This window comes from Ips typographus, linkage group LG10, assembly GCF_016097725.1.
Source record: "Ips typographus isolate SLU linkage group LG10, UJ_Ityp_2.0, whole genome shotgun sequence".
Lineage (NCBI taxonomy): Eukaryota > Metazoa > Arthropoda > Insecta > Coleoptera > Curculionidae > Ips > Ips typographus.
The window spans coordinates 6,596,620-6,619,860 of NC_138431.1; the positions used below are offsets into that span (position 1 = coordinate 6,596,620).

The 23,241-nt window shown below is 38.4% G+C and overlaps 2 protein-coding genes across 12 annotated transcripts in view; one reads left to right on the forward strand and one right to left on the reverse strand.

Annotated features, from left to right (window-relative positions):
• Nucleotides 1–23,241, reverse strand: part of Lar (tyrosine-protein phosphatase Lar) — a 118,562-nt gene that overhangs the window by 15,612 nt on the left and 79,709 nt on the right. For 7 of the 11 annotated variants that reach the window (XM_081987741.1, XM_081987743.1, XM_081987751.1 and 4 more), the window contains 3 exons: nucleotides 15,980–16,018; nucleotides 13,493–13,624; nucleotides 13,001–13,162 (listed from right to left, as the gene is read on the reverse strand). In XM_081987741.1, coding sequence (XP_081843867.1) covers nucleotides 13,001–13,162; nucleotides 13,493–13,624; nucleotides 15,980–16,018 — 333 coding nt within the window. The remainder of the gene's footprint in view (nucleotides 1–13,000; nucleotides 13,163–13,492; nucleotides 13,625–15,979; nucleotides 16,019–23,241) is intronic. The other 4 variants (XM_081987749.1, XM_081987746.1, XM_081987748.1 and 1 more) reach the window with 1 other exon arrangement.
• Nucleotides 1–23,241, forward strand: part of Rrp47 (Ribosomal RNA processing 47) — a 126,808-nt gene that overhangs the window by 9,458 nt on the left and 94,109 nt on the right. The window lies entirely within an intron of this gene.

Consider the following 23,241-nt stretch of genomic DNA (forward strand, 5'->3'; position numbering starts at 1 on the left):
CTGGCCGCCTCGTTTGTCGGAAATAACGACCGTCGTAGTGTGAGCGAGGGCGACAGAACCGAAATAATAAAGTCACACGACACCCGACTAGAAGGGGCTGTCAAGCTTATCAACCCCCCACAATGCTAAGTGCTTTAGTTTAGCGGCAGATTCTCGGTTGGCGCGATATTATTTAGAGAGAAACAGGCTCAATTAGTGAACATGAGATACACACGCATTGTCACTGGAAAGGGTTTAATAACGCCGGGGTAAGTAAACCCGACCACCCCGTTTGGTCAGACCCCTCATTTCTGTATTCACATCTTTTTATGATAAAGTCGTGCAGGTTTTACGGTCGTCATGAATTTTTACTGCGGATTTCGCGGCACCGTTAGTTAAGAATGGAGCATCAAGGGTGGCCGAGTGAGACAACGCCCCCTGCCGGACGATTTCGGTCCGAGTAAATAGCTCTATCAAGTGTATGATCGGCCCCTGGGGGTATCTATCTCATTCTCTGGGCGACATTTGCTGTTTACGGCCCGGGCAAATTGTTTGTGCGTTTTATTGCGGCTCCACCATTGGTCAGGATCTAATTGTCCATTAACGGAATTTCTTTTATTAGCCTCCCGGCCATGTGCGCTGTTAAGCCAAAAATTGGATTTTACGGTCAAAGTTTTACCAAAGGGACTTGTTTTTATTGTTTTTTTTTTTTTCAGTAACGCAGGTGTCATTTCAATTACCAGTTTTGCAACTAAAATTAATTGAATTTTGTGGCGATACACGTTTGATTGCCTTTTGTTCTAACCATTCACTGAATAAAAAATGGTTTAAGTCACTTGCTGTATAAATAACTGTTAAAATTTTCAAAACAGTCTAAAATCTTCAGTATGTTTTTAAAAAATTTTTTTTGAGGAAAATAATTTTGCATTTTAGTGCTTTTTAATCCGGGCTCTATTCATTATTAAGCCAAAAGTGGTCAAATCCACCATAACACTCAAACTCCTTGTAATTTTAATTAGGAAAACCAGTTTTCGTGCGACACCCACGTCACACATAAAAATAGCTTCGGAATGGAAATTATCGCTTTCCTAACATTTTCCCAATATGGTGTAATTATGCAAATGATCCCCTTACTAATCCGGCACGGATTTTCTTTGAAAATTATTAGATTTATGGGCTTAAAACGGTGTGTGAAATATTGTTTAAAATCATACAGTGCGTGTCTGGTTTATTTACAACCCCCCCACCTCACTACACCCTTGTCACTGTCTCGCTTTGAGAGAAAATAATGTGTTTCAGTTAAGTTTGTAAGGAAGTGCCCCCATTATTTTATATTATATGAAGATGCGGCTTTGGTAAATAAAAGAGCGCAAGATACATGGCGAGGATTAGTTTAAACGCCTCTTAAGGCCCGTTTAAGCCATTTCGAGCTTTAAAATTGCTGACAAAGAATAATAAGCAACTTTATTTAGACTGATTTACCCCCCCTTCTAGACGTAAAAAATGATTTAGGGATCTTTACAACTTGAATCTAAGAGAATTTACCTTAAGGGCCCCCAGACAAAGGTTCTGTCGGCTGGAAACATGATAAGGATGAAGGAACTTTCTAGCTGTCACGCTTCACTTACATGATAATTGGAAAAGGCTAAATTATGAAATAATACTCGTGAAAGTTTAGAAACTGCCATAAATCTTTCGTGTTTAGTTGATTTATTGCGGTTTGATTGTCAATGGATAAAAGCGAAAGTTTCGCCCCCGGAAAGGAGGTAAAAACCGGGCAAAGTGTGTTTCTTTTTTTGTCTGTTCCGCCCTGCAAACAAGACCGGATCGACCACCAAGTCACCCCCGGACGTCCGGTATTGTCCGACCACAATGGCTCTATCAAGTCGCCATTATTGCCGGAACAGGGGCTTTTGTGAGGCCCTCTCATTCAGCCGCAACATTTGCTTTTGACTGTCTAAACAAATTGTTTGTGTGCTCAATACGACACGAACTGGTTGTGTATAAATATAGACACAAAACACCCTCACCAGTTTTAGTCCTGGTGATGGTGCTTTGAAGGAATTGCAACTTAATAATTATTGTAATTTCTTAAAACACCCAAAAACAATTATTATTACACTGAAATGCTTAATTAAATTTCCCAATGAAGGAGTTGTGACAGATGGAATGTTCATTCCCTTCGAAGCATTTTTTTTTGTTTCCTAGTCGAAAAGACAGCCCCAATGAAAAATATCGCCCTCGAGAGAATTAATAAGGGCTCGTAAAGCATATACGTATTTAAAGGGACGGGCCACTTACATTTCGTGTATTTGGCCCCGGAAGTATGCACATGCTTTCCGGCTAATTGGCCAATTAATACAATACGAAAGTTTAATCTTAGGACGAGTTTCGCATTAAAATAAAGTAGTCGGGAAGTTCGGTAGTTAAAATGGCGGAACGGTAAAGACCCTTGTACTAATGGCCGTTCGTTTATTGAAAATATATGCCCTAATTGGTTGGATGGATTACGATCGATAGACACGAGAATGTGAAGAAAATGTTAGGTGATTTTTTACGCCCTGTATAGGGGTTAGTTGTGTGTAATATCAGCCATTTTAAGCATGTCCTCCAACGGTCATTTTCCGATTTGTTCAAGATTGTGATTGGTTAGAAAAGCAGGTTTCAAAGCTTGCTGCTTTTTATTGACCAATCACACAATAAAGATTCTTCCATCCAAATTTCCAAAAAAAAATTGCTTTAGTAACAACACTATTTTTTACATTTAAACGTCTATTACAACAAAATGAAATTGAATATTCGGGTAAAAATAATTGAAACGTTTTTCTCTCTCCAAAAAACCGTACCAGTTAATTAATTGTATAAAATCGCACTGATATGAACCGTTGTTATTATTATTAAATGTTGCTTTGTTTTGGTGGGGTATTTTACCCGGTTAATTAATTTAATAAATCAATTTTCAGGACTGATAACAATTCAAAGCCGCCCCTGCTAATGCCTTTTTGATTTGATTATTTCATTCCCCCTTGTCGAAAAGATAAAAATCTCGTTCGAACGCGATTGATGATTGGCCGAATTCAATTCCGAAAAATTATCTCGCATCACTGAATTTTTAATTAAATAACAATAATTAGGAAACAGCTGAAATTCCAACGTTAATAAATTATTACAAACAGACCCGCCGTACTATTCGCCACTGTATAATGCATCGAAACGAATTTAATGTGTGCTTTGGGTACACTACGTTAAAATATGTTTATATACAGCCGAGCTAAACCGCATTTACCCCAAAGTTATTAATAACAAACCCTCGTAAATGCGGCACGACTCTAATTAGTCAAATTTACTAGTCTCTTTCCATGTGGGTTGTTGTTAAGTAAACTCAAAACTTAAAGAAATGACATTGTAATTTCCTGATTTTTTTTTCGATTAAAGTTTGTTTTGAAAACTGAAATCCGACAAGATTTTGCGGTCAAGGATTATCGAAGAGTCCGTATCAGCGACGACAGATCAGGGAAAATATGCATGGAAATGCCATTTTATTGTATAGCTCGGTCTGTCAGAGGTCGATTTTCCGCTGTTGCCATGGCAAATTCCGTCACAAGAAATGAACGGGCAAATCGGTAATGACGGCCCGTTTCCTCTATAGAATACCTAAGGCTTAATTTCTTCCCGGCCTTGTTTTGTTTAATTGGCCTTGACAGTACGTGACCTCATCAAACCTGGATGTGGTTGAAATGTAAATCTGGGTTTGTGTGGAAAAATTGAGGTTAAAGTCCCACCTGAGAGGTACGGAGGGGGTAGAAAAACCTGGAATTTAGCCGTTAGAGGGTTGTTATTTTTAAATTTCCACCACTCGGACTAGCAGGGCAAATACGAACATTGCCTTTTAATTTAATTGAAAGGGATGTTTTCGCAAATGGAACTTGATTAAATTAAAACATTGTGCACAGTTCGAATAGGGCCGTTTCTCCCTATTTATACTACGTTAAAACAACCCGATACAGCACCGGACTTTTTCCGGTTAACCCTTAATTATCCGCATAATTGCTAATTTCGATTATATTTAGTGATCACTGTTATGCGTTTACGAATCTATAATTGATAATTTACGTCGTTCAGTTTGTCCCCCGCCCCCCTACAAATTCGACTTTAATCAACCACCTCCCGCCACCCTTTTGCACGCAAATAATAATAATTTCGAAAATATGCTTCAACGAAAATTGCTAATAATATTTTGATAAACTTCAATAGGCCGCTTAATGCGAGCATGTAAATTTGACGTAATGGCATGCAAATTGCTCTCACGTTCGATAAGCCGATTTAGAAGAATCTCGTTTCCAATCGTTATTATTAGACTCGGAAATTTTGAATTTTACGAAACAGGTAAAAGAAAAAATAATGCAAATACATTATACCTACAATTCCAATAAAACTTGTGTTAGAAACCATACATTTTGTTTCAGTCTAATGTAAAACACATCAGGTTAGGCACGTGTGCAGTATTTGCGTATATGACAGAACAGTGGGTAGTTTGTGAGTTAATCGATTATTTAGTCAAAAACTGACTAAAGATATCGCTGATTAGTGACACCAAAGAAACCGTAGAAAAAGCTTGGATAATTCCAGACTATCTGAATAAAATGGATTAACGTGTGTTTAGTTTTAATTAAATATCGAAGCCTCTCGAAAACCGATACGTCAGGTCCTGGGGGACATGCTTTCTAAGGTTGCAAACAAGCTGGAAATGGTTTTTTGCTCTGTGGGACATTAAAATTGATACAATTTCCAGTTTATTATTGTTATCAAAATCCCGGAACGTCCATTAATCAATCAAAAACGAGGCCCGAAACCCTGTCATGTCTGGTAGTATTCCAGGCTCTGGAACCTCTGTCGTTCAACTATCAGATTATCCGGGAACTTTTGACGTGCGCGCCCCCTTTACGATCTTCGATAGTTTTATCGAGCTGATAAAACAAGTTGAGGAAAAAAGGCCGAAAAGGGTTCGTTTGTTTTTTTTTTTTCGTTCGAAACGATATTTTGCAATTAAACGGGCGCCCAAAGAAACTTTCAATTCCCGGCTCTCTGGATTTTCATTACGAGAGAATTGAACTGCTGTAAACTGTAGTTTGACCCTTCCTCCAACATTTCTACCGATCCTAGACGTTTACAGTGAAATTCTGTTTTTGGGGACCGAACAAGAATTTTTTCACGTGGTTTTGTGTGTTCAAACAGTTGAAAGCCTTTCAGAGATAAAAAGTACGTGACCATTTTATTTTTTTTTATGAGCCAGGGTTGCGGATATACCTAAAGGGAAACATCGCGTAAAATTTGGGGGGATGTTCCATTACCGGGATGGGATAATGCGTAATAAAAAATCACTTCAAGTTTAGCATCAACAAAATTCCCCCCAGTAATGGTAAAAGAGCGTAAATGACAGCGCAGTGGTTAGTTTGTGATTGGACAAAAAATGACTGAACATATTGACTTTGACAGTTTTTCAGTGACTAACTTGTACTAGGGGATTTTGAAAAATTATTTATGTGTGCACAAAAAAAAGGGTTGGCTTCCGTTTCCGGTCCCTTTAAAACACACACACATATATCGAGAAATTATGCATACGTATGCAAATTCGACGCTGTCGGGATTTATTCGCGGCTTTTTGCCTCGTTTACTCCCCTCCCCTCCATTATGAATATTTTTCGACTTGCCGCATTGACATAAAAAATCCTTCCAAAATATAATTTTTGCAAGTAATTTTAAACTTTTCACAGTGGAAGTCTCAGTTATGACCCGAATAGACAAACAATACTAGAAAATCAAACTGCAGTGGTGTAGCAATTGTGTGGAAATATCCAGAGCGGCCCGATTATCCATGAAATAAAACGTCCGGGATCCGGGACAAAGAACGGAAACCTCGAATGCAACGGGATAATTTATTCAAACTAATATAACATAGTTTTAGTCGAATGGGCGCAGTCGAAATTATAGAATAGCATCCGGTCAGGCGCGTTTTCTTTGAACTATCGATAATTCAACGGGTCGGCCGCAATTCCTTAACTATTCTACAACCGCTTTCCGGAATTTACGTCTCACTCGCCCAGTCCCGGAATATATCGTGTGCCAGACAAAACAGCAATACATAGGAACTCGTTAAAGTTGCATACTGAGTTAAGATGACCGTACAGTCTAGAGCAATAGGTACTCAAAAAAAGTCATTGAGTATCGCTGTGTTCAGTTTGACAGTTTAGGTAGTTTGTGTGTACCAATCAATATGACGCATTCACCATCAGTCCAGAAAAACTTAGTGAAGTCTACATGTGCAGCATTTGTGTAAATTTCAGAGAGCATTAATAACATAATGTCATGGTGGATTCTGTCTGAAAGGTGTTCCATTGTGTTATTCTTAAGGAAGGGACAACAACTACGGGTTTTCTTTAGTAGACGGAAGCATTAACCAAAAAAGAGGGAGAAAGTTAGGAATTAGCGGGGTTGTGTGGGGAGGGGTGAGGGTGCGAAGTTATTGTGCTAAATAGGGCCCCTTTAGCAAAGTTATAACGACCGTGCTGAAAGAGTGAAACAAGTCGTTTCAGGCTATTGTTCGAAGACCGAAGTTTGAATGGCTCTGGATACAACACATACACTTTTATTAAACAGTTTCAGCTCGGGGAAAAACCCCGCTTAAGTCAGTCGGTAATTGCTGTTCGGGCGAAGCTGTATGGACTATAATGTCGCTGAGGTATTCTCCTAAAGCCCTTTTCAACGCGAAGAAAGCACGTAATGAAACCGGCTATTAATGGACCAGATATTAACTCGACCGGCTCCGTTATGACCCGTTTTTTTTTGACTTGCCGAGCACTGTTTTCAAAAAAAAATGAAGGAAATGAAACTATCCAAAAGTACACGAAACACGTCCCGCTTTTCCAGTACCGAGTGACGGGATGTCTTTTATCGCCTCCCGCTTGTCTCGTTTTTAATTTTTGGCCCCCAACTGTAGTCGAAATTTCAATTTCCTTTTTAAGATTGTTTCCAATTTTCTACACATTTTTAACTCATCTCTACAGGGTGTTACAAATTCGATGCATTAGCATTGCTATCTCAGAAACTATAGTTGATAGAGCTCTTTAGTTAAATGAAGGCAAAGTTGCGCATTTTATTGCTAAGGAATTTGGTATTACATCCGGAGATATCTGACAAATCTGTGACTTTTTTCACTTTATTATTGATTATTTTGGGAAAAATCAATGGCACCTTCTGAAGGCACATTCTATAGGAAAATAGTTTGACTTTTCAGCTTCGACGTTACGTTTTTTGATACCATCAAATTTTCACATTACATCCGGATGTAATGAAATTTTTTTCAACTTTTCATTATAACTAACTAATACTAAAGCTCTATCAACTATAGTCTCTGAGATAACAATGCTAATGGATCGAATTTGTAACACCTTGTATAGCAATTAAAATTTCATTAAGATCCAAAATCGTTCAGATTAAGTGACAGTTTCCTTAACAATGTACTCAAGTAATTAGCAAAAATCGACCTTATTAACAAAACTATAGAAGTGATGTTGTGAAACAATATGATATCCGATGTAATTTACACGGATAATTAGCCACATTAATTGTTCAACATTAATCATCATAATACCGCTATAAATATTCAATTGACCCGATTGCCTAGCCAATTAACCGAAAACGAGCTGTACACCGGTCCCGTTTTTGACACCGTCATATCTTTTACCAATTAACTGAACGTACGTCATCGTTTACCCTTGTACGACATAACCCCGAAACAAAAGAAAATGCCTTGACTGGGAAGAACGTTGTGCCCGTTTTGTTGAGATTAACGATGAGGGGGGCTGAAACGTCAGATTCAAAGCTCGAACCTAACATTGTCCGACGCAACATCGCTATTAATCAGGGGGGGTGAGTAAATGTTTTCCTGAAAATCTAATTGTTCCTCCTTGCTCGATGTCGAAGACATGCTTACGTCATTATCAGACGAGAAGATGGACGATCATCTCCCCTCCTGCCCCACTATCTTGGGTGATTAATAGTTGGCATTCAAGATTTGCAATTAAACCCAAAAAAAAAGTAAGTCAATAGTTTTTTTTGACGGGAGGGTAATTTCTAGCATTTGTGGGGTTCCTGGAGCTGAAAATGGACTTCTCCAAGAAGGGGGATTTAAAAGTGACTGATGTGGGCTATTAAGTCGAACGACTGCGTTTTCGGCGGTCGATTAATTAAAATTTCAGATATCAGTGGAAAAAGGAAATCGTGATAACACCGTCCTTTTACTGTAGTAGTATGCATGCACTTAGCAGTAATTTGACCGTAACAAGAACCCTAATGTAACTGCGATGTTTCGTTCATAATGGGGGCCCTTTCCGTAGGACGACATGAAGGGCAATTACGACGAGATATTGACAGAGCGGCTGTCACTCGCTCGCGATGATGAAAAACGCAATTTGTTTACTTTAGTGTCAATTAGTTGTACCTACTCACCTATAATGAAATCCATTATCTAATAACAAACAGATGACGTTTTAAGGGCCTACTAATAGTAGTAGCACACGAAAGGGAGAATTTTTCGTCCCCTTTTTCCATTTCAGTTCCCCAAAATGACTAGGAATGCGGAAAGACTCTTGCCGACTACAAACCGCGTTATTTCCCGTTTTTCCTCCCCCCCCGCCATCCAAGAACTTCTACTCGGGTACAAATAAGGAAAAACTACAAAGGAACTGAAAATGAATTTTCCCCGATTTATTTTTAAGTGCCCCAAAGTAAAGGATGCCGCGATTTCCGCTTGTTTGCTCTCCCTCTCACTCCTAGTTCTTTGTGTTTTGCAACTAACTTTGGAAATAAACTATTTCGTTTCAGAGCCCTTAGGGAATGAAAAGTCTTAGACCTGGATTTGTTAATTTTAAATTCCTTTTGGTTTAGTATGTTTAAGTAAATGAGATAATTGGACACATTTTGGTTTTCGAATCCAAGCTGGAATAATTTCTTTTGCCCTCACTTCCCCTTTTTAATCCCTTACATTATTTCGTTTAACGTCGTCATACAACATTTTTGCCGAGGCATCAAACAAGCCGTCGTGGCAATTAACCTAATTAAAAGGGCTTTCAAATTTCCTAAGCGAGTTACGTAAGGGTGAAGGGCAATTCCCCCTCCTTAGGCAACTTTTTTTTTGGAATAATCGATGCTAAAGCATTTATTCTAGTCTCAGATGTTTATTTGACCGCAAGTTAATAATTCCTCATTAAAAGGAATTCGCGTGGGATAAATTAAAAGGGCTGAAGGGGGGGAGATGGCTATAAAATAAACATGGCGGAAATCCGGCATAAAATTCGAGGCAATCATTATAAATAATGCAGATTTCCAGGCAACAACTGTCTGGAATGATGCCTGGAAGACTGTTATTAAACCCCCTTCCCCTGGTTTTACCACGCTTTCCTTTTTACAATAACAGAGTGATTTATAATCGAGGAAAAACGGGAGGCGTAATAGTTGGCAAAAGTCAATTTTTTTTATTAATATATACAGAGTGTCCAAGATGAGGATGCACGGTTAAATTTAAAAAGTTGTTGCAAACATTTTAGCACAAAGTGATTCTTTTTCGTTTACAGTGATTTTTGAAGCATACTTCATTTTCACTCTCCATGCAGTGCATCTGTATTTTATGTAATACGAACATTGAAAAACATAATTAATTTTTCTAATTTGGGCGCGTGTGAAAAGAAGAATAGACTTTAACCTCAACGGTGGAGCGCGGAAAAACGGCACATTCGCATAATGAAAAATGGGAGATTGGAAAAAGGAAAAGCGGTTGCGATACGATCGTTTTCATAAAACGTTTTCGTCTTTTCGTTTCGAGGCGTAAATGCCGAAAGAATGGAATGACAGATGGAGGAGGTTTTTTCTGCTTTGGCAAATATATTTTATTGTGAAGTTAAAAACGATATGAGTCGGAGCCAAAAACCTTAATCTTGGCCAGGAACTATCTTCCTAAACTTGACATTCTCCAAGGTACTTGGAGAGAAAATCTCAAAAATTTGTATAGAGGAGAAAGTTGGTGAAATGGAAGACCTACAATATTTATTAATCACGACAAAAGTAGATTAAGCGAATAATTCGAGCTTAACTGTACGTAACGAGGGTTGCTGAATCCCTTTAGGGAATGAATAATAAGGTGCGGTTTTAAGGTCGCCCTTAAACCTATACAAATTGCCCCAGATTGAAGATTTCAATTTATTTAGATTTTTAACTTTTGCTGAATGACACGTGATTGTCTGACTTGAACTATGTATTTAAAATAATCACGTGACTATAATAAACTGAAAGTTGCATACAGACGAGATAAAATAGATTGGTTGTGACGTATGTGTATAGTAATTAAAAAAAAGAAGGGTTGGGTCTCGTAAAACAAAGAGCGATTGGGGGGGAGTTGAGGGGTAGATGCGACGCCCTGGCAAATGCGAAACACTTTTTCCTTTGTGAATAATGACTGTGCACTTTAGCTTCCAGTTTAATCCAGCTGCTATGTCTGAAAATGGAGGTATGTTTAAACGGAAATCGCTCGGAATTTTCCGGCCTTTGAACATTGAGGCATTTTATATGGGATTCTCTTTACTACCATCCCCCACTTTTTAGTGTCAGTTTAATTATTTTGAAATTAATACGTATTAACATATATTTCTGGGGTTGATGGTGCATCAGTCAAAGTTCCTTAGGGGAACCAACAGATGGCGTTGGTGGTCTCTATGTTTGAGAGGGAGGAGAGGAAAATGTAAATTTACATAAAAATGGCTTTAACCCAGTGTATATCTGGGGGTGGGGGGAGTGAGGGAGGAAATGATTGATACGGTGTAATATTCGAAGTAAACAGGATTATGAGCGGTGCGGTGTCGCCTATTAAGTATTCATCCTTAGCCGGGCGTCCGGGATCCATTTTAATATTTAAACGAGCCCCGGCCGCCATTAACGGCGGCACACTGGAGAAATGCCGCCTCTCGAAGCCATTCTACAACGGATCAGGGATAATCTTTGTCTTGCCGCCACCGATTTTTCCTTTTTAGAATAACCGCGCCATCTGTTTTTCAAACTAGGTACTTAGGAAATAACTGTCATTATCAACTTAAGTTTCGCAAATAGCAATGCCAAAATGATTGTAATTCATGTTGCACTTTTGGTGTTATTCCAGTCACAACGAAAGTACATTACAGTATGTGCAAGACGGAAAACTCCTTCTTTCCCCTCCTAGGAGCACTTTTCTATTATTGTCCGTCGTTGTTCATTCAGAAGTTATTGAATTCGAAAGTTGTACAATACGTCTTGGAAAATATTACGATTCAAAACTCGAGCCGGGAGTATTATTGGAAATCTCGTCGAGAGCGTGTTTTCCATGTTTTCCTCTCCCTCCCCCCCCCCACCCTATCTCAACCCAACTTCTACTGAATACGTCTAATAGAGACCCACAAATTGAATGCAACTTTCGTAGGAGGTTTTCAGGCATATTTAAGCTTTTACAATTTTTTATTCCAATGCAAGAAACTTTGAAACTTCCAGAAGAAAGTGGAGAAATATAGGGCTTGTATATCATTGACTAAAAGAATTCACTTCATGCATTTAAGATTCCTGTTGACAATAACCAAACAAAAATTTCCGCTTGAAATGACAGCGCGACTACTACCGAGTCACAAGGGACAAAAAAAAGGGGAGGCAAAAAGGAACGGGGAAAACAAATAATAGGACAGACAGGAAGGAAATAGTGCCGGTTTTCATTTCCCAGGGCTCTTGCCAACTTCCCCCCTTGGCCCCCAATTAAGGGCCCGTCTTACTTTACTAGTACTAGCAATTATCCTAATGGATTCCCTTAAAGAGAGAGATTTGGCCTTTTTTTTGCATGCAAGCAAAAAGCACTTTTTTAGCGGGAGTGAGATGTTTGCATTTTGCCAACGGAATATTAAATAATAAAATTAGTAGAGTTATGAAAAATTGCAATATTTATTACCCGAATAAATCAAATTAATCATGTAATCCGGTCTGGATTTATTTCGCTTTTTGGTAAATAATGTCTCTTTTAATTGCGCATATTTCAAATGGCGATTATTAAATTCGAGTAAAAATCAACTATTAAGAGCCCCAATGTTTGGTAATCCTCTCTCCCTTTCCTACTCACTCTAATTCAATACGCATCAAGTCACGTGATTAAATTAAATCCACCCCTGTCCGAATAGACTATGATTTATGTACCGGATATTAAGTGTCCATTTTTAGGGGCGTTTTAATCGAGAAATATAGTCATTTAAGTGATAAATAATGTCAACTACATGTTTTACACTTTTCAATCCCTGTTTTTTAGGTTTCAACATCCGGAAAACTTGACCGGATTTACTGTAAAGACGTTGAATAGGTTTGATGAAAATGCATTAATAAAATCAGATTTTCCCCGGTTTCGCACCACGAAATTCAGTTATGGTTTCCCGACGACATGTAATCAACTATTGTCTTTCTAAATGAGTTTTATGTAAATTCGAGGTCCGGGCCATAGTGGAAATGCTGGTTTTCCTCCACCCCTTCCACCTCACACAGCTGCAGGCAAAGTTCGGGAATTAATTTCGGTAAAATAAAGTTTACACTAAATCATTTAAATAGAAATAGTTAGGTCAGAAAGATACTAAAAATCTGTTAAAAGTCAAAAATATTGGGGTCAAAATCTCTTCACCACTCTTTTAAAATATCCAATTACGAAAGCGAGTTTTAAGAGTCGCTGGGTGGGGTGGGTGGAGGAGAAAAATCTTAAAAAACTCATTTTACGAGCGACGAACGAACTTTTATATTCCCTAATAAAATTAATGAGTTCATATTCTTTCCTAGAGTTTTTAATTTAATGGACATCATTTTCCTTTTACTACGCTTTAGGGTGGCACATCTCATAATGGAATTTTCGTGTTTTTTTTTTCGATTCGTGCGTATCGTCCCTGTCCATAATCGGGTTCGGACAAAATGCACTTACCTTCGAAAACTTGAAGTGTTGCCTCGGCACTGACGGCATCTCCTACGCCATTTTCCGCGACACATTCATAGGTAGCATCGTCTCGGCCTGCTTTAACTGGATCTATTCTAAGCAGGGCTCCGCCATCTGGGAAATCTTTGACTTGGTACCGCGTTTGGGAACCTGCCAAAAATTGACAGTTACATTTCATCGTCCAGTTTCGGGGACTATAAATTGCAAAGGGATTAAAGTGCTCTTAAAGTTCCACTTGGGAAATTATGTCCGCTTTAGCTTTTCCTTCTATGGCAAATGGTGACATCCCAGGAACGTGAAGAGGGGATTAACTGACGTGTACATTTCATTTTCTCGTGTCGCGCCCGCTTTAAAAGAGTTTTAGTTTACGACTGCTTGGATACGATCCATCCAGTTGTATAGTCGAGTTAAGGGCAAACAGAGCTTTGAAGGGCGTAAAATACACACATGCAGAATTTCAAGTACAAAAATGGAACTTACCAGAAACTTTTTTGCCATTTTTCCGCCATTGTATTTGGGGCAAAGGGTCGCCCTTTGCCTGACAGTAAAACCCGGCTATCCCTCCCGCTTTGACTTGCTGATTTCGAGGTTTAGTGACGATTTCAGGCGGATCTGAAACAACAAAACTCAATTACCAACCTGTCACCAGGTCTGGTGGGTGTTCGGGCCACACCTCCCCGTCATAACCGTCTGCAACTGTTTTAAGGAGGGAGCGAAGGGGAATTTTAAATTCATTCCCCCTGGAGAAAAAAAGAGGTTATTTCTTGTGCAAATGACGTCAAACAGGTTTCTCTCCAACAAACTCCGAACACAACACAATCGGCCCCGAATTGCAAATGAGATATTAACCGGAAAGTTTTGACGTTTTTGGCCATCCCCCAAAAGAGTGAGGGAGTGACGTGTATTTTTAATATAACTGTTGGAAATTTTATTTGATTACGAGTTTTAGAGGTGTCCTTGTTTAGATTTCTCCCTCTCCGAGTGGTAGCAGATCAGACCAATCAGTTGGTGCTTTTGGAAGGTATTAATCAAACAGTTGGGTAGCATTGTACGGCCTGGAAAACGCAACCGAAACAGATAAAAGGGCTCAATAAAAAATAAATAACTCGCATTTGTCAACCGGACATTAACCGGCACAATCCAGAGTTGTTAGGGTGGGGAAGGGGAAGGGAGATCAAGCGCGTACCTGTATTTTAAAGATTTTTCCGCATCGAGCTGCAAATCAAATAAATTGGCGCGTTTCGAATTTTGGGCTCGACGTTTTCCATCAAACGCTATCTGGAAACTCATTTATTTAGACCGTCGGACATGTTTTATATTTTAAAACAAACCGAATATCAATTTTGAACCCCTCGAATAAACGACAAAAATCGATGCAATGGCGACTCTTTTTTCGGCCAGAAAAACCCTGTCAGGTCAATTTTTAAGTCCAATAGTAAGTCTAAGATTTTGTTTTTAAGAATGTGACCATTGTTAGGAAAAAAAAACAAAACTAACATCCATTAACTTGGTTTGTTAATACTGACTGTTTAAGGGTCATTTTAACTGTCAATTACAGTTAACTGTGTAAAGTAAAACCACCCTTATTGATTATTATATTGCTTAAGAGTCACAGTAAAACTTGCAGTTAACTTTTAAACTACCTCTAATTGACTATAGACTGTCCTCATTGTTTTTAGATCTAAAAAGTAATCACTCCAAGACAGAAGGTCGCCATTTTCACCGTTATTAAGGGCGATTTTACCTCAACAGGAAGGAAATTTCCGAGCCTAAACGGACTTTATCTTTTCACGAGCTTTGCGTGCGTTTGTTGTTACGAGAATCTTGATTAGACGGGGTGGGAATTAGTGTTTAGTATCAACTAACGAGACATTTTCGCCCTTATCGTCGGACACAATTGCATTCGGTGCTTCGTGTGCACTTGTTGTCGCTGTCTTAATACTTCCGGCACCCTCTCGGTTGTAATCTACGCTTTTTAGTTAATTGAAAAATTCAGGAGAGAGTTAATGATGTACGACAAAAGTCTGAAACTTTTCTAATTAACAGCCAGGTAAAGCAAACAATCTGATTTGGAAGTGCCAAAATGATTAATTACTATTTATAGTGATTAAAAAATTACCACCCCCTCCTTTATAGAGTGAGGGTGGTGAAATTTATAGTTAATCCTATTACGGATTATCTTTGCCAGCTTCAGATTTTTTTAATTAACTTTTCGCAAGGTAAAAATGAGCGCGGAAATTATAAACCGAGCGCCGTTTAAAAGCCCTTAACTCGGGGATAGATAAACCTATCGCTGTAGTTTAAAAATTCTCCCAGTTTTGTGGGGAAAAAGGGAGAACGTTGGCAATTTTTCCCTTTGACGTCGCTACCCCGGAAGGCTATTTGCCTTTGCGATAAAAATCGCCAAAGGGTTTGATGAAGTTTTTAATACACTTTTGATCGCGTCGCCATTTATTTGCGTTGCTGTGTTCAGGAGGTGTCATCCCAAAAATTCACTAGTGATTTATCTCACAGTCAAAAAAATTTCCAGCACATTGTTTGGGTAGTCGTGGAGTTTATTTACACGACTTTTTCCTAGTTTTCACAGCGTAACAAGACGAAACGAAGTCGTTGAGGACGACTCCATATTGCACGTCGAAAAATTTAGAGTGTTTACTCAAACGGACGTACGTCGCTATAAGGCGCGATATCGAAATTTCATTCGGGGGCCGTTCGTGTAGTTTCCCCAATAGAGAACTGAAATTTATGGGCAAACACCGTAAAAAGGGAGAGACGGCATTATATTCCAGTTTTTCGGGGCTAAAAAGTTTAAGCTAAAACTAAGAGAGTTTCCTTGTAAACCTGTCAAGTTGGCTAAAGTTTTCCCGACTCTTTTAATATTTTACTTATACATGTAGAAAAGCGGGGAGTGTGTTGGTACTAGTTGAACGGTTATGAAGGGGGTAGGGGGAAAAGGAGGGGACTTACGTGTTAAATATTGAATGTAGGGAAAATCCGAATAGTTGCCTGGAAAACAAACCAAATAACCTGAACCACCTGTTGTTAGTTGTTGTGGGCACTGATAAATAAAACCAACGGTGGCCCTTTTTCGCTCCAATTCAGGAACGTAAATTAATAAGAGCGCGAAGTGGCAAAATAAGCTAAAAAACCTAATTTAAATGCAAATAAGATTAGCTTAAAAATATGTTTTTAAGCCAACTTTGCAAGAAAATAAATTTCTTCTTCAGGAATTTAATTAAAACAACATTATTTTGCTTCTTCAAAACAAATTACCTTTAAGTTTTGACTTAAAAAAAGCAGTTTAAAGGAATTTTCCGAACGGATAAATCTTCGAAAAGATATTCCCCTTGGAGTTGTCATTTATCAATCTATCGTAGATCTTTCTATAAAGTATTTATATTTTATTCCTGCATCAATCAATCCGACTTGTATTCGAATTTCTGTTCGAACGAATCGATTAGGGCTGGTGTCACATTTATTTTCTCTCTCTCTCTCTCTCTAGTAGTTTTTTGTTGCTCGCGGTTGACGTGCAGCGCAAAAACCATAAATTTAATCAAGCCCCCCGACTATATAAAGTAAATCATATTAATTAGTTCGTTTTCGAACGATTTACAGTATCTAATTATAAAGTCGAAATGTATTTTGTTATGGCCTTTATAATATGAAATTTTATTGAGCGTCATCGCTAAACTGGCGGAATAAATATTTGCGGGCAACGATTATTATTAGTTCGCGTTATTTTACATTGTTCGAAACTGGCGAATATTAATATTTATTTAGTGTCATATTTTGGTCGCATTAATTACCTCCCCAACACGCACTATTTTTTTGTTACTTATACTATTACAATTAAATAAAATTTAATGTTACTATGGTAACTGTCAAACTCATATAATTTGAAATTTTTGTGGTATATCGAAATGTATGTACGAGTATATAATAGGTTGTTCGCAAAGGTAATTTCAAACTGGTTTCCAACTTAAAATTGGAAAATGTTGGCTGTTATTGGTTGAATGCTCAAAAGTTCCAGAGCCCTCTACAACTGTCTTAAACTACAATTGTTTTAAATTGCCAGAGGCCTCTAGAACCATTTTAAAAGTGCCAGTAACCTCTAAATGTTACTGAGAACTTTCTGAAAAGTTCCAGAGCCCTCTACAACTGTCTTACACTTTACTAGAACTATTTTAAATTACCAGAGGCCTCTAGAACAATATTGAAATAGTCAGAAACCGCTACTGAGAACCTTCTTAAAACCTTTAAACCCTCCTAGAATTATTTTAAATTGCCAAAGGCCTCTAGAACCATTTTCAGACCTCTAAATGCTACTGAGAACTTTCTGAAAAGTTCCAGAACCCTCTACAACTGTCTTAAACTTGCCTAGAACTGTTTTAAATTCTCAAAGGCCTCTAGGACCATTTTGAAAGTTCCATAAATCTCTAAATGCTATTAAGAACGTTATAAAAAGTTCCGGAACCTTCTACAACTGTCTTCAACTTTCCTAGAACTATTTTAGATTGCCAGAAACCTCTAAATGCTACTGACCGGCCCTTCTAAAAAGTACCAGAAGCTTCTACAAGTGTCTTAAACCTTTGCAGACTTGTTTTAAATTGTCAGATACCTTTAGAAGAACCATTTTTAAATCTACACTTTCTAAGAATTATTTAATTGTAGGTATATTGTAGCCCCTGCCTTAAGTTATAACCTAAAAAGTTTTGTCCTTCTAATCGATGTTATTTCCATGACACTTTTCGATTAAATATCCTCTTTAGATCTTAATTAATTATTAACGAAATTCTATTTGTATAGCCTCAAAACACCTTTTGGTGCGTTAAAGCGAGACAGACAATAGACAAAAAGAAAACTACTGAATAAAATTAAACCGGTTTAGAGCAAAACAACAGAGCTTTAATGCCCTAGAGGCAAAGAGGCTTAAAAGTTTGCACGTGTTTGTGGGGGAACCTCCGCCTCAGTAATTTAACGGTGAATTATAAAAAAAAAATATGAGCTTTGAAGTTGCGGAAAAAGCTAGCCAAGATTACTGCCACCCTTAATTTAGAACAAAAACATAGGTAGGACGTAAATGAGTTTCTGAGTCGGACCATACAAATTTGATTACTCAAACCGAAAAAATAACCAACGGGAGATAAAGAGAGGAACTGGGGCGTGAGGGGGTGTTGAAGAGCGTATTTTGTCCTGTCAGTCAAACAGTTAGATAGGTCGGACCTGTACGATTTCTCCAGTCGGAAAGAAAAAGATATAAATCCGGGAGAGACACAAATTACGGCATCAGCAAAGCTGTCCGGGACCCTTGAGTAGTCCTTGCAAGATTAATGGGAGAATCTTTTGGACGGAAAGTTTTGACAGGATCTCAATCCCCCAATTTACCTATTATCATCGGGAAAAACAAAAAAAGGTTATTTCAGTGTCGATACTTGAACCCAGCCTTACTTAAAGCAGGCAAAACATGATCTTGGACACGTTAAGAGCAATAAAACAAAGTGGGGGATTCTCCCCTGGATAAGGGCCGCGTCCAGATTGCACTGCGACGCCCCCTGGCGGCCATTAAGCTCACTTTATTTGGCATGTGGCTGAAGGTTACGGTTTAATATCTGCGGTTCAACGGTCGTCATTCATTTCACTTACATCAGGGATAAAAGGGGTGGAGGTGGGGGTTTTGAGCCTACTTTTTGGGATGTTCCTTCCAGTGGCGTCACTCTATAGTGTTTTACCGAAAGTTGACTGCAGAAAGAGATAAAAATGTTCTCGTGCAACATAATAGGCGTCCCTAAGGGCCCACACCCTTATATCACTAGCGTGCGTTATGGCCCTTGGAAACATTAGAAATGCCATTTCCAAAATACATATAAAAGTAGTTTAGGGCAACTTTTGCGACAGTAAAGTTTCTAATAGAATTTTCGACGACTATACGGATTTCTCTCTCTCTCTCTCTTTCTCTCATATTCGTACGGGTAAAACGTATACATATTCAAATTTAATGTTGCCGCTTCCAGGAGTATTTAAAATGTAAAACGGGCGAGACTAAACGTTTTCGATTTAGAGAACAAACCTGTTTGGAAACTCGAAAATGGCCGAAACGAGGCATGTAAGGTTATTTTGTCTAATACAACGAAGTTGCAACCATTTTGTTTCCTTTTCATTATTATTTCAATGTTTAATCAGGAAGATTAAAGTGATTTTCGAGAATTACGGCTCCGGTATGTGCTTTATATTATTCAAAATTACGTCAGCGCATTTTGCCGATGTGGTTTGGTCAAACGATACTCAAACAGAAAATTACAATACGTGAGGATACTAAAGTGATAACAAACTAATTCGATTGGTATTTTTAGTGCAAAATCAGTGTAATGCCATACTGTTCAACGGCATTTAATAGAGCAGGATCCAACAGGCCATAACAATATGCAGACAACAAAACAGTGGGTCTAAAACATATTTAATTATTCTTAAAAATCAAAAATTTCAGACAGCATTTAGCAAATAAAAGCCATCCCTGTCCTTAATTACGTTAACTGAAAACAATGACCTTAACACGAACAAAGGGCCTTAGTCATATGCTCGTTACCTTCATTTACGGTTTCTGTTCTGTTCTAAAACTTTCTAGGGAGATTTGAGTACCTTTTGACCGGAGCTTGGTTAATTTACCTCCTGTACGTAAATTAGGTTCTATTTTTTTGTGTCAGAAAAGGGGTGGAGAGGAGTTACATTCTAATACTCCCGATTAAAAGAGGAAGAAAAACTGTCCCTGGGGGGACTTTCGATTGTTCCCGAAACACAATGGAGACCGGTAATTATCAGGACGCTGAGATAAAACCTATTGTCTTTGAGGGGAAACCGATTAATTAACGACGTTCTAATTATGTTGCTAAAGGGACCAGATAAGGACGCGAATTTCATACTAAGTCGTAGTTAAATAACGGTGGCAGAGAAAGTGAAATTGCTTAAGTGGCGCCATCTAACCACAACTACACTGAAAGTAATTACAGAAGTGGAAAGAGGGATCAAAGTCAACAACAAGAGTCGGGGCCAAGGGGGGTGGTTGTACGATCTAATAACCAACGTAACTTTATGACATTTTCATTATCCGTAGTTGAAAACAATTACTCTTTGTCAGACGGTGCCGTAATAAAAATATGGATTACCGAACGTGTGACGGTCCAATAAAATTGTTACACGATAATCCATTAATCACGTGACGGAGTACAGATTGTCCCAATTGGACACTTGTTTTTTTTTTGTTATTAGACATCAAGGAGAACGGAAAATTGGAAAAGTATTAAAATTAAACATGCTTCAGACTGAGGAAACGAATCCATTTATCACGGGAACATATTCAGACCGCCCTTACTTTATTATAATACTTGAAGCTAGAGGGGGTCTAAATATGCTGCCGCCATATGTTGCACGCCCCCGGAATTCATACATAAATGTATAATTTTATTAGATATATTTGGAAGAGGGACGTCACTGCTTTTCTTTCGATATTAAGGAAAATACGAGAGATTTTTTATTGCGCTGGGTTTTGAATGGGACGCATCGGATGAAAAATATCACAGTCAAAACACTACTTAGTCTAAGCTGTCTTTAGATCCAATGTAGTAAGTGTTAATAAAACATGAAATTTTCCACCTGCAAGGTAACTTTAGCCTTCAGTAATGCTTGCCTTAATAATTAACGAAAAAAAGACCAGAAAATAGAAAAATCAGTCTGAAAGTACTTTTCCAACTGTTAAAACACACTAAAACGAAGATTTCGTTCATAATTCCACTGGAATTCGCAAAACAATGACAGTTCGGTGAATGCCATTTCATGGCCTGCCTCGCTGTTACAGAAAATGTCATTGCCAGCCAATGAGGACATCGATGTGCGTCTCTTGTTCTGTCAAAAATGTCAACGTTGCCACTCTCTGTCACAAATTGACTGACGTATATACAGGATGTCACAAATTCGCGACTACTACAGCGTTGGTTAAATGGAGGCAAAGTTGCGAAATTTGGAGTTAAATCTTATGCCGTTTTAACATTTAAAAAACAAAATTTCGGAAAAACCTGAAACTAGGTCCAGGAGAAGGTGAAAATGTTTTTACTGAGTCAAATAGTGATTTTAAGTCGTAGTGGCTTTAATTGACATTTTTTAAAGAAATTCTTCTTAGAGTATTGTTACCATTAAATGCACTCCTTCGTTAGTTTAATTAAGTATGGCGGTTTCTCTTCAAGTTCCCCCAGCTTACACGGATTAAAATACAGTTGATTATTAATTAAGGGTGGATTTAAACTGAGAGATGAATTATGACCCAATTAGTAATTTTTTTCCACAGACTGGGGTAGTTTTTTAAAAAAGTATATTTTTATGCCAAAAGTGGCTTAACTGTGTGTGAAGATTAATGCGGATTAAATCTTTTTCCGAAACGATTTATTAGCGCTAATAAATCCAGGACAGCTGAGAAGCCCCGAAAGGGGTTTAATAAGGATACTAACTTACCCCCAGGTAGCATTATGTTGGGAATTTATTCCCGCTTTATGGAATTATGAGACCGAGAAATAATGGCTTGCATTATACGCTGAAGTTCTGGCCAAGGTTGTTTAAAAGCCCTTTATTTTTTCGTCTTGAAGGGTTGAAACGAACGTAAACCGCCTTTAAAAGCTTAAAAGCCTTAAAAACAACCCTCGAAAAGGATGGGTGGACTAGGAGAAATTCGCTGCCCGCCCATCACTTAACGTACACTTCGTAAATCACCTAGGAAACGAAAACGAACAGCGTCCACTGTTTCGTGTTTGTTGTCCCAGGTATTTTTGCCCGAAAAGCAGTTGCCCCTAATTGATATATGGCACTGTAGGGACAGATTCGTTCCCACCCCCCCAGACTTCTCACCCTCTATCGATCCAAGGAGGCGTCCACGATCTCTTTTATTTTAAAACCCGTTCAGCTTGGGAAACGTTACCTAAAATGCCAGTACAACCCTGACATGCCACTAAAACAATCCATGCAAATTATCCTTACCGTGGTCTGATTTAATGCCGACCACACGCAGAACTCTTAATAACGACCACATGCCGGTAATCAATTTAATGCCGAGGCCATAAATACCGATAAAGCCGAGTCCCAGGTGGGGGACAAACTGCACCAAGTACTTAGGGGAGCAGCAGATGCCAATAGTAAAGTAAAGCCGGACCTGGGAATCGGACAGTCGGTATAATCCAATTAAAATTAGCCGCCAGGGACCTGGTGTTATCTATGTATAAGCCCTATTAATAATTTACGATTTATAAATCTGACCCTACAACCCTTTAATCCACTATAGGGAGGAAAATCTCTTGAATGTATTCAATAGTTTAAATCTCTAATGAAAGATTTATCATCACTTTGAATCCATGGTATTTTGACATATTGCCCATTGTTTAGTATGGAAAATGATTTTTCTTAGGTTATTAGACAATTTTTTATGTCACGTTTATGACAAGTTCCAATAAGAAACAGGAAGTTTAGGGTGACTTTTTACGTTTAACAGATCAGACAATATTATGCAGAGTGAATGACGTGGTGGGTGTGGCTTCCAAAGAAAGCTCCGCCTCCTAACCAATTAGAGCTGTAGTGGGGGTGTCCAGTCGACTAGGGGCGTGTTCCAAGTATGTTTTTTGCAGTTTCACTCACTCAAAGTTGTACGGGAATGCCGAAAGGCAAAAAATCATAATTCGTGCACACAGAGCGGAATAAAATCGTGAACAAAGAACTCGTTGAACGTACACCAACCGGTGTCCGTGTGCACGTTTGGGGGGAGTGAAATTAATTAAATTACGTGTTTGTTTCAACAAATCTAAATGGCGAACGCGTGGAACCGTGCGTTTATTTAATTAAATAAGCACGCCTAATTTAATACGACTCAAAAATACGTTATTCCCCTCATTATGGCGTTCATTTCGCGCTGAATGGATCGGACATGCAATGAAAACGAACAATGCGCTGCAAAATCAGTTAATTTCCGCTTAATTATAATTAAAATTTTAGTCCGGACTTTGTGCGTGTCCCGAATACACGTGCGTCCTTAAAAGACGCAAATTTGGGAAATTTTCTCGAGCGGACATAATTACCGAATCAAAGACGAAATGGAAACGCTAATTTGAATGTCATTAAGCCGCAAGGTTGTGTACGAGACCTTCGAGGTTTAAAGGGTTATTAACCAATAAGAGAAACGGTGGGTGTGGCTAAACCAC